The sequence below is a fragment of the Raphanus sativus genome, chromosome 6, assembly GCF_000801105.2.
Source record: "Raphanus sativus cultivar WK10039 chromosome 6, ASM80110v3, whole genome shotgun sequence".
In the NCBI taxonomy this organism is placed as follows: domain Eukaryota; kingdom Viridiplantae; phylum Streptophyta; class Magnoliopsida; order Brassicales; family Brassicaceae; genus Raphanus; species Raphanus sativus.
The window spans coordinates 16,302,763-16,314,595 of record NC_079516.1 but is presented as its reverse complement, the minus strand read 5'-3'; the positions used below and the strand labels follow the sequence as shown (position 1 = coordinate 16,314,595).

At 34.7% G+C, this 11,833-nt stretch overlaps 2 protein-coding genes across 2 annotated transcripts; one reads left to right on the top strand and one right to left on the bottom strand.

Annotated features, from left to right (window-relative positions):
• Window positions 1-797: 797 nt before the first annotated feature.
• On the top strand, window positions 798-2,347 carry LOC108809596 (BAHD acyltransferase At3g29680-like). The gene has a single exon (XM_018581742.2). The coding sequence runs from the start codon at window positions 894-896 to the stop codon at window positions 2,235-2,237; it is 1,344 nt and encodes a 447-aa protein (XP_018437244.2). The 5' UTR covers window positions 798-893; the 3' UTR covers window positions 2,238-2,347.
• Window positions 2,348-4,099: 1,752 nt separating this feature from the next.
• LOC130494454 (probable mediator of RNA polymerase II transcription subunit 15c) lies at window positions 4,100-8,946 on the bottom strand. The gene is made up of 10 exons (XM_056988673.1): window positions 8,051-8,946; window positions 7,436-7,538; window positions 7,249-7,354; window positions 6,195-7,043; window positions 6,037-6,107; window positions 5,838-5,912; window positions 5,104-5,745; window positions 4,841-5,023; window positions 4,672-4,760; window positions 4,100-4,584 (listed from the first exon to the last, which is right to left on the bottom strand). Exons 1-10 carry the CDS (start codon window positions 8,089-8,091, stop codon window positions 4,374-4,376), a joined length of 2,370 nt encoding a protein of 789 aa, XP_056844653.1. The 5' UTR covers window positions 8,092-8,946; the 3' UTR covers window positions 4,100-4,373.
• Window positions 8,947-11,833: the final 2,887 nt, after the last annotated feature.

Sequence of the window (11,833 nt, the reverse complement as noted above, 5' to 3'; positions counted from 1 at the left end):
GCTTTCATCAAATAAATTAAAATATATATGACTTTATGAATACATCTTAGTTTTTGGGTATATACTTCCAACTTTTAAAATCAAGGACTAGTGAAAATGATTAAATATATTCAGTGAACTGTAGGGCATGCCCATGCATGAGTAATTGCACTCTCAAATACTAAAAAAAACAAAGTTATTCTATTGGGAAAATCATTTGTTTTTGTTAGTATGAATGTGTGTCAGATTTTCATATGAATGAGATGATTAACTTGATTTTGTACTACAAAAACCAACAGCTATCTTTTCCATGAAGTGAAACATATTTTTTGTTTTAATGACTATTCATTCTTTACTTAAAAGACATATTAAGGCTTATATTTTTATAAGTTTAACTTAGTATTTTAACTTTTCATAGTCTATTTTGTTTACATGTACATAATAACTGCAAATCATATATTTAAAAATTTAAATTTTATTTTTGATATAAATCAATTATTATGTTAAAATAAAATCTATATAATATTGTGTAAAACTATAATACAATATTGCTATTTATAAGTTAATTCACAACTGTTGGTAGTATCTAGCTAATTTTAATGTGATTTCCTTATATTTTTAAAATAATAAAACTAGAAAAGAAGATACAAAGTGAAGTTTTTTCAAATTAAATGAAAAACTTTGAAAATTCATAAAAAAAATCCATATGAAAACATCTCACAGATCTCTTAATTCAAATCTGCTTGAAATAAAAACTTAGTTATATATTTACTTTTATTAAAATATTAATTTTACTTTTTGTTGGAAAAAACTCATTTAGATTTCCATGGATAAGGATAGAGATGCTATAAAAAAGTTTGCATTCATCATTGCTGGATATAAAATATCAAGAAGAGGTTGTTCATTCATCGAAGATGGTGCTAAATATTATCAAGATCTCCCATGTCAGCCCCTCTGTAGATTCATTCTGTGACCCACTCGTTGTCCCACTCACTTTCTTCGACCTAAAGTGGCTAAAAGATTCTGTACAGCAAGTCGTCTTCTACAAACTCACCGAGTCATCATCATCACGCGAGTTCTTCTACTCTGTGATCATCCCTAAACTCGAGAAATCTCTTTCTCTTGTCCTAGGTCACTTCCTCCCCCTTGCGGGTCACGTCACTTGGAACCCTCAAGATCCTAAGCCGTGCATCGTCGTGCTCCCACACGACACTGTCACGTTGACCGTGTTCGAGAGCGAGGAGGATTTCAGCAGTGTTTCAGGCAAGGGGATACGTCTCGCGAGCGAGACGCGTGCCCTGGTCCCCAAGTCTCCGGCCTCTTGTGACTCGCCATGTGTCCTTTCTTTACAAGTTACTTTGTTCCCTAACCAAGGGTTCTGCATCGGCATAACATCGAACCATGCGGTCATGGATGGCAAAACGATGGTGAATTTTTACAAATCATGGGCTCATATATGCAAATCACAAACACTTGGAACCATATTATTACCTGATGATTTAACTCCCCGTTTAGACCGCACGATCATCAACGTTCCTCCTTATCTTGAGGCCAAGATGTTGGTTCTTCAAGGTGAAAGAACCCTCAAGATCCCTCAAGATGGAGATATCGGCCATGACATATTCAGGATCACGCTCGAGTTGACTCTTGAAAACGTGGAGAAACTTAGGGAGCGAGCAAAAACCGAGTCAACTCGCTCTCATTCTGAGCTTCACTTGTCCACGTTCGTTCTGGCTTACGCCTATATGTGGACCTGCTTGGTGAAGACGCATGGAGGCCAAGGGGAAAGACCGGTTCGTCTCATGTATGCTGCCGACTTTAGGAACCGGTTAGACCCGCCGGTTCATGAGGGATACTTAGGGAACTGTGTGTTTCCCATTGGTTGCTTTGGACACAAAGCTAAGACGTTTTTGGGAGAAGATGGATTTGTCAAAGCCGTCGAGATCCTCGGCGACTCGGTCAAGAGTTTGGGTTTACTAGGGATTGAGCAACTTTGCGAGTTGTACGTGGATGGAAAGAAGAGAGTTGAACCCGGTACGCAGCTTGGGACTATTGCAGGTTCTAACCGGTTTGGGCTATATGGTTCGGATTTCGGGTGGGGAAAACCGGTTAATACTGAGTTCGTTTCGATAGACAGGAATGAAGCGTTCTCCATGTCGGAGAGAGATATGTCCGGTGGTGTGCAAGTCGGTTTGTGTTTGAAGAAACATGAGATGAATGTTTTTATTTCTTTATTTAATGATGGATTGGTAAATTAATTTTTTTCTGGCTTTTATGACTTTCTCTTGTGTGAGATCTTTTAGTGTATCTATATGCAAAGTGTCAAAGCAGAGTAATTAAACTAATTGGGATATTCATATTTAGTTAATTAGTTTTTTTTTGGTTTGGTGTTACTCGAAAGGATTCAAAATATAAATGTTTAATACCCACAACAACAAATATCACAAATTTAAATGTTTGTACATGAAATTGAGACAATTGGTATGTCTTTTTGTCTTATGAATAGTTAACAGATTGTTAAGTCTATCTTATGATTCACATCAATAAAGTAGAATCAAATAATTATATTTTGTTTGTGGATAAGTAAAGGAAAACACTGATACATTACAATCGTAGTAACAAATAAAAGGGCAAAACAAGTGGGTGTACCAATTGTTCAGCTCACAAGAGTGCATTAAAAATCCCGAGTGCAGGTTCCTACTCCTCCCCAGACATTTTTACCTAAAAAGTAACACTAAACCAGATCCGTAAGACAAGGAACCATGGGCTAGGACCACATATTAAAATATACTGTTAGGTCACTGACGAAAATCTTATATCTACTTTAATGGCCAGACATGGATAGAGTATGTATAGAGTATGACTGAACTGTGGCTCCTTTTATAACTAAAACATGGTCAGTAACTTCAAAGTCATGCATGCATCACCCATGTTCGACTATTGCAGTATAATATTGGTTAGTGGTGGCATAGACTATACATGTACTGTATAGGACTTCGTGTGGTTATTATTATACAATAATTGCCTAAACGATACATTATTTAATTATTTAGAAGATAGGAGTAATTAATTTGTTGCATTGTTGGGAATAAAGATTACATTTTGGTTAGATTAAGTTTTAGATAAATACTAAAACGGTTGTAATATTTTGGGGAGAAAAGTTCCCATACATAGAACAGGTATCCAATGCGGTGGTAGTGGTAGAAACAATTGAACCGAGTCATTAGGAGTGGAATATAAAAATGAAACAGAAAGATATAATTAATCATCCTTAAACAAATGTTACTACGATTCTTATCATAAATGTTACTACAATTCTTTTAGAAGTTGAGATGAGTTAATTTGGAAATGATTTACTTTGTAAAGTGATAGCTAGTATCAGGGTTATATTTTCTTCAAATCTCTGAAATAAAAACTGAAACATGTATTAAGTCTTAGTTTGAGTTATTTAATTAGGAATTTTAATCCATCATGGTCTAGTGAGGGCACCAGATTTTAGCAAAAAAAAAAAATTATTCCCTCCGTTTTTGAATAAACATCACTTTATATTTTTTACACATTAAGAAAATGACAAAATATATGAATTGTTATTAATTATACATCTTTGATCAATAATATTTGAATTATATATAAAATTAATATAATTCGCAATTAATTTTCAACTGAAAATAAATATAATTTGAATTGAAATTATAAAATGACGAAAAAAAACTCAGAATGACAATCGTTATAAAACAGCGGGAGTATTGTCCAGTGAGAAAAGTCACCATTTAATCTTTGCGCATGCTACTCGGTAATCACTGAGTTTCTCTTCCTCAACAAAAGTTAATCCCGTCCTATTTGACCCGCTCTACTGGGGATCGATTAATTTTTGGATTCAAAATTTTAATCCGTAAATTCACAGAAACTATAATTGTATTCACTCTACTAAAATTTACGGGTGGTACGTGAACCTGAAATATTAACTACAATAGAAATAATTATTTTAATTAATTATATATATATTATATATCTATCGTTAAAATTGTATAAGCATTTATATTTAAGAAAAACTCCATAAAATATTTTTCAAAAAAAAAAACTCCATAAAATACATCATGGACGTTCTACAAATTGGCTTTATGACAATTTCACTCGGTTAGACTAGGCAAGATAATCATCTTTTAAATGGATAGAAAAATCTAAATCAAGTTTCAGTCAAAAAAAAATCTAAATCAAGATAATGTAAAGTCTAAATCCAATCTGAAAATATGTGGGTGTGATCCAGACTCTAATATAAAACACTATGCACTTAGTAAAAAAATACATATTGATGTTTCTTCTACCGCAGGGCAAAGAAAAAAACCTAATTTGGACTCTAACGTCTCAGCATGATAAGTTTCCACCTCTAGGGTTCATGAAGCTCCTAGAACAGACTCCCAATGACCATACTTGGAGCTGAAAGTGCCTCCACCATGCCGCTCACAGTACTCAGCCATCGTCTCTCTTGCACAAACATCCCAAACTTGAGCTATTTCTTTAAGAGACATCGGTTCTGAAAACTCCTTCATGGACAAGCTAAACCTCAATCTGGTCCTCGCAGATAAATCATCATATTTGTGTAAACTGAAACACAAGGAAATAAAACCATAAGACCAAACATGTTTAGTTCCCTCTTGTGATCAATCAGTTTCTACTAAATGTTTTTCTTACCTGGCGTCAGATGGGATTTTCTCGAGGAGAAGTATTGGGGAATATGGGTAATTCACAGGAACTAGTAAGCGTAATGGCTGAATCTGTGACTACATCAAACATGGCAGACATGAAGAGCTGAGCAAAGGGCAGACAAGAAGTTTATAGTTTAGACTTTAGAGAAACTTACGATATGTCCTGACTTGTAATGAGCTTCAAGTGTGTCGCTGAGAGCCACAGGAGAATAAGAACACGTGACAATTGTTCCTGAAGTAACTTCACTTGGATAAAACTCCTCATTACATATGTTTACCACTGTCTCTACAAGACTCCCATTTATATCTTTGATTTCTTGCAGGAGGGCACAACCAGGCTGCAAGATTTAGAAAATGGTCTTATTCCGATATTGAAGTTTTGATCAAATCAATGAAGCTTACAGGTTCCAGAACTTACCTCGATCTTGTGAACTTTAGAGTCAGATGATTCGGTGGAATCAGCTTCAGATTCAAGGCTACTGAGCAGTCTGTAGCTATCAGTTTGTGATATGATATCTAGAGGCAGAGTGGTGGTAACTGAGTGAACAGATATTGGCTTTTCAAGATCCACAAGACGTGGAGACGGAGCAACAAAAGGCGAGACAAGAAACTGTGATGAGGTTCCTGTGTTGTGAAATGTTGTAGGAAGAATCAGCTGGTCCACCAACTGAGGAGAAGATTGGTTCTGTATCTGAGGCTGCTGCTGGTTGGTTTGTTGTTGTTGTTGCTGCTGCTGACTCTGCATTAGCTGGTGTTGCATCTGGAGATGATGAAACTGCTTCTGATGAAACATACTAGACTGAGCTGGACTGGTATTGGAGTGCTGATTATGACAACTTGGGGATTGTTGGTGCGGCATTGGGCTCCGAGTCACGGTATACTGATTCTTGGTGAACCTCAATACCTGTTCCTCATACAGACTAAACTTATCTCTGTGACTCTCTGATATACTGTCCCTACCGACATTTAAGTACATAATAATTAGTTCCAACGTTAATTTGCCTTCCTTTAGCTTTTGAATAGGCTCATGTTGCATCTTTTGTTGAGGAAGAGAATCAACCTGGAAATTAATTAACAAAAAAAATTGTTAAATGAATTTATCCTAAGACAAGAATATACCAGACAGAAGCAGTTATGTTATGTCTGAAGTACCTCCCCCAATTTTTCAGATAATTTTTGTAACAGTGTACTCAGAACAGGTAGATACTTCTCCTTTAGAGCCTTTATCTGCAGGATAATAATGAAAAAAAAAATTGAACTATTGAAAAGACAATGGATAGGTTTCATATGATGAATCATTGTTTCATGTTTGTGATGTTAATATGTCAAAAACCAAGGCGACAGAAGATACCTTCTGATAGGTCTCCTCCTGCCAGTCCTCACCATTAGCATTTGCAGTCTTGCCTGTAGAATCTTGAGATGCTACACCAAAAAAAAATATTGGAACTTAAGACATAAGTCATGAAAAATGGTACAGTGATGCTACGTTTTAGGTTTGGCGCAAAGAACCTGCTGCTTGAAACCTTTGTGTGTCATCCAAGTGTTGCTGTAAGATTCTATGCTGAGGCTGCTGCGGTTGGTATTGTTGTAGCATATACTGCTGCTGTTGTGAAGGGAAGGCTGAAGCATTATCAGTCTGAGAATAAAGGCGTTGTTGCTGGTGCATATTTTGGAGGTTATTATCTTGAAAGCTAGCAATATTGTTCTGCTGAGACGATGATAGGGTAAAACGTCCTTGTTGCTCCCAGTTGTTTTGCTGTGAGGTTAGATGATTCTGGAGCGTGTCTTGACCATTCATCAGTTGACTGATGAGTTTCTCGTGTTCCTCTCGTGTCTGTTCCTGAGACGGCACAGCCATCTGCTGTTGATGACTAGAATGGACTCTCTGTGTTGGAAACTGATGTCTTGGTAAGTACTGAGAGTTTTGTCGGTCTGATGATGTTAGACTAGAGAGATAGGAGGATTGAGGAAAGGACTGGTGAATAGTAGACAATGATGTGTGATGAGGCAACTGCTGATACTGCTGAGCATGTTGCTGCATGTATGGAGGTTGTAAGGGATGGATTCTCTCATTCAGAAGCTGTTGATCCTTTTGATGCTGAAATATGTCGTTATAACTCTGTGGCTGCTGCTGAGGCTGAGGGAGAAGCTGTTGCCTTCCATGAACTCCTTCACCCATTTGAATGTTAAGGTTCTGAGCTGCGGAAACGGTTATAGGGACTTGAGTTGAGAAGCCAGAAGACTCAGGAGTGTTGAGATTGCTGTAGATGCTGTATTGATGAAACTGTTGTTGGCTTGTTGGAGTCTGCATATATGGCAAGGTGGTGTGAACTGATGGCCCTTGATTCAGAGCTTGAGCTGATGTACAGATAAAAGGCATCAAAAGAAAACCTGGTAAGCTAAAGTTGTAACATTTCAGTAACTTATATGTTCTGAAACAGCTCAAGATTAGACACATGATCTGAGTTATGTTCCATCATGAGCTGCTTCAGGTAATAGACCCACCAAAAAGACATAGTTCAATGCAGAAATTCTAAATCATCAAAGATATAGTTCTTATTACCTGTATCTGGAGTATTAGTTTCATTGACTAAAGAACCAGATTGCACACTTCTAAACTTTTTGTCGAAAACCATTATCTTTTCACTGATTTTCCTCAGATAATCACTCTGAAACATAGAAAAAAAATATCAGCAAGTATCTTCACAAGGGCTGAGGTAATAGATAGAAACCATTAGTGTTTTGAGTACCTTATCTGTGGCCATGCCATAGATCTTGCCTTCAAATTTGGAAGCGGTATTGTTAATATCATTTTGGCTATGTTTAGGAAAACATATCTTCAACTTTTCCACTCTACACATATATGAAAACAAAGAGAATATATCAATAATCTTTCATAATGGTGGGCACAAGGAATAAGCCAAAACTTTAAAAAGGTATGAAAGGTTGATGTTAGAGCATCATTATTGGTGGACAGAGACAAAAGTCCTTAGCTTTTAGCTTTTTTTTTTTTGGTCATGAAAACTTAAGGGTATTCAAGGGTCAGCCCTTATTTAGGGGCTTTTCCCTCATTCTTTGCCTCGGTCCCTTTCCCCTCTCCTTTAAGAGCTAACCCTAAGCGCTGCCAATAATGATGGTCTTAGGTTTTGTTACGTCAATAATGAATTAAAATATGGGTTTACTGGTGTAATGCAGGACTCGTTATCATGTGCAAGCTTACAAGATCACAGCTAAAGCATGATCCTTTTTCAAGATTCTTTCTCTCTTTCATGAAAAGAGTCAAAATGATCATATAGTAACAATGGATTCTCACAAGTCACAATAGAAAGGAAGCATTCATATTATTATGTGGAAAGAAGTTTTACATTGCGAAAATAATCCTTTTCCTTAGATCAGGCTCATGCATTGATCTTCAATCATTAGCGTTAGGCTTCCGGTTAGAGTCTCCCTCCATTAAGTCTAGCTAGCTAGCAACAAGAAATAATGATCAGAGATACTCCTTAACTAAACAAAAAAAACACAATCAAAGCATCATATTTTAACTTATGAGCATCCTTAAGAAATCATGAGATATAGAATCCCAATTATCAACAGTTTCATATTGCAGTTTCTAGTAGTAATACATAACCTTCACCAGTGCCAAAAAATGATCTTACAGATTGGTGCTAAGTAGGGTATTAACTAAAAGAAAAACCATGACTCATAGACCACAAAATCATGACCTTACTGCATCAGTTTTCGATTTGGCATTACAACTTGCAAGTGTGTTTCTGTAAGACTAGAGAAATAAACCAAATAAACAGAGATGCTTTGATCATAGCATAAGACACAAACAGACAAGAAAAAACAAGTTACATGCATAATATGATCAACTTAAGAAAATCAAAATGTACAAGAATGATTTTTTCTTTTTTATGTACAAGAATGATAGACATCACAATCCACGAAATCAACTCCGTTTCAGGCTTTCAACACTATCACAAAAGCAAATAAATTTTGAACTTTAAATGAAAAAGACAAAACCCATGTTTGGTTCAGAAAACAGACCTAAGGTCATCAAGCAAACACGATAAAGGAGGAGAAGAAACCCGACGAGACCGTCGGAGATCGAAGGAGGATGATCGATAACTTGTGGAAGAAGAAAGCAAAACAGATCAAATTGAGATAGAAATAGAATCAAAGGATTTTTAGAGACGGATTAGAAGAGGAGAATAAACTTAAGGTTAGAAGCATAAGAGCGGAGATATTGAAGAACAGGACTAATACACGTAGGAGGGATGTGACTTACAGATATATATGCTTTCCTTACTTTATAGTCAATTTGTTTTAAATTTCATTCCATACATTGGGAATCCATCACTATATTCGAATATTGTGAATGCATGCAAAGTAAGACACGTATGAAAAGTACTCGCCTGGTTTAGTAACAAATCTCTGTATATTTTCTTTCATGTGACTTTAAATTTGGATTTTTTAAAAAAAATTTGGATTTGGAACAACTAAAGCAAGAAACTATCATCTACAATTTTTGGAAAAATAGTTAATGATAGTTTGAATCAGAATTAACATACTTACTTTGTAAGCAGACACATATCATGTTGAGGTGTCAGGTTACTTAATTGTAAATTAAAATAAATAATTAACTATGGTATACTTCAGAATATTCTTACGGATGAGTTTATTAAACTAATTAGTAAAAAACTCTCGTGAAAAAATTACTATACGATCCAATTTCTAGTTTACTTGAAATGTTTAAAAAGATCGATTTGGACATCTATGTCTACTTATTTTTCGGATGCATATTTTGCTTAGACCGGAGTAGTATAAAGATGGATTAAATAATTTACGTTATTGTACAAATGAGATCAAAACATAAAAAAAGTCATGCGGTGATCGTAAACAAGACGAATGAGCCTCTGCAAATTAATACACCATTCGTCGCATTGGATGGGATCTACAGAGCGAATGAGTATGTGTGGATGACCCATTAACCATGGACGATCGGGGAGTTATAAGTGGTATCAGAGTTAGTTAGTCATCTCGGCTCAGATCCAAGAGGTATCTTGAGACCTATCATGATGCAAAATGGTTGCATTTTGCTCTGTGAGTGGAGATGAATTGTAGCATCTTGATTTATACTATATGTGGAAAGACTTAAGAGAATTGATTTGAATATTTATGTCATCACACTTACTTTTTCGGGCATACTTCCATTTAAAACTTCAAAGTTAAGTATGCTTAGACTAAAGTAGTGGAAAGATTGGTGACCTATTGGGAAGTGATTCACGATATTATGCGAGTGAGGCCAAAGCATGGAGAAAAGTCATGTGGTGATTGTAGGGTCATTAAACGAGACAAATGAGCCTTCGGAAAATTTAACGCACCATTTGTCGCACAGATGAAATTCACAGACTGAGTGAGCGGATATGGGTTCGTGGGTGGTCAGAGCCTCACAGAAAGACCCAGTAATTCAAAAGGCTTCACATATGGATAACGGTGTCAAAATGAGATATCTCACTCAACTCAGCTTAGTCATAGTGAACTCGAATCTTTTATGAGTTAACTCAGTTCAGTTCATTCTTTCTCAAAAAAATAAAAACTCTGTTCAGCTCATTTATTATGAGTTCAATATGCAAATTTGAGTTCATATCATCTAGATCATAAATTAAATAAACTAACTCGTGATAAATATAAAAATAAAAATTATAAAATAGTTATAAACTAAAATATATAACAAATATTTTATAATATGATTTAAATTTTAAATATTAAAATCCAAAATAATATTAAATACTGAATAAAACCAACACCTAATAATAAATTAAATCAAAGATAAATTAGTGATCCAGAAATTATTTCCACATAAGAGTTTTGAGACTATTCAAATCATAAAATATATATTCGCATGAGATTTTTAGGAATATGTTGTTTTACATTTTGATTCTAAAGATATATGATATGAGGATTTATATCAATATTCTTTTTTATTTCTATATATTTTAAAAAAAAATTGGTTTTAAATTTTAATTTAGAAGATAAATATGATTAATATTAAAACTATCTTTTGTTACATAAAAAATAGAAGTCGTCTATATATATAAAGTATAAAAACTACTAAGTTCATTAGTTAATTTATGTTCATTAAAAATTATTTATATAACTCGTGATCTAATTTAGTTTGATCATCAAACTCATTTATTAAATAAGCATAAAAACAAAAATCATGCTCATAAAAAATCAAGTTGAGCTGAGCCAACTCATGTGTTCTAACTTGGCTCATGTGTTCTAACCAGTGGCGGATGTACGTTACGATGTACGGGGTCACGTGCCCCCGTCTAAAATTTGATTTCTTTAAGCAATCATCTTTAAACTAACTTAATTGCTAGGAAAGTGCCCTCAAATAACTCAAAAATTATGTTGCTGCCCCTATTAAAGTCTCTCCTAGATTCGCCCTTGGTTCTAACTTATTTTGACACTTCTACATATGGCCCAATGGTTGCTATAATAAGTTGGAGGGTTCTTTGTGTTCAGGCTTACAATAACAAACACATGTGTCGATGAGATATATTTTTATTCCAAATAATACATTGCGTGTAGCAGAAACCTAACGCAAATTCATGGAGATTCATACGGTCATACCTTTCCAAGAACCATTAGAAATGTTGTGGAGATTCATAGATATTGCGCGATGCATAAGAAAGTTAATGTTCCCAGGGAATAAGAAATTAATTAGTGATATATTCAAAAGTGTGGAGTAATGGGGTTAAGTCAAGTTGCTTAAGGTAGTGTAGAAGAAAAAAAGAGGATTAGAAGTATAATAACATACTAGAGCTTTGTTTGCACGTCCGTGCGGGTTGGTTTTGATATTTTTATAAATGTATTTGAGACATTTTTAAACATATATGTTACTTAGATAATTTTAGGTATATACATATTTATCCAGACCCGGAAAATTTTAAATTGAACACTGCCCGAAATTTTTTAAATATCCGAATATAGTTTAATTTTAAAATTCAAAAACATGATAATCATATAAATAGATCTGTAACGTATACATGAATGTCCATGTCTAACTGATTATGTAAACAAATAAATAATTTTGTTAACCAGTTTGAATTCTTATCACTAATGAAACAATTTCATTTAAA

Coding starts and splice junctions, on each gene's coding strand:
- LOC108809596 (XM_018581742.2), top strand. CDS start 894: ATGGTGCTAAATATTATCAAGATCTCCCATGTCAGCCCCTCTGTAGAT.
- LOC130494454 (XM_056988673.1), bottom strand. CDS start 8,091: ATGCATGAGCCTGATCTAAGGAAAAGGATTATTTTCGCAAT. Junction 6,108..6,194: donor ACAAAGGTTTCAAGCAGCAG/GTTCTTTGCGCC, acceptor TTTTTGGTGTAG/CATCTCAAGATTCTACAGGC. Junction 5,024..5,103: donor CTAAAGTTCACAAGATCGAG/GTAAGTTCTGGA, acceptor TAAATCTTGCAG/CCTGGTTGTGCCCTCCTGCA.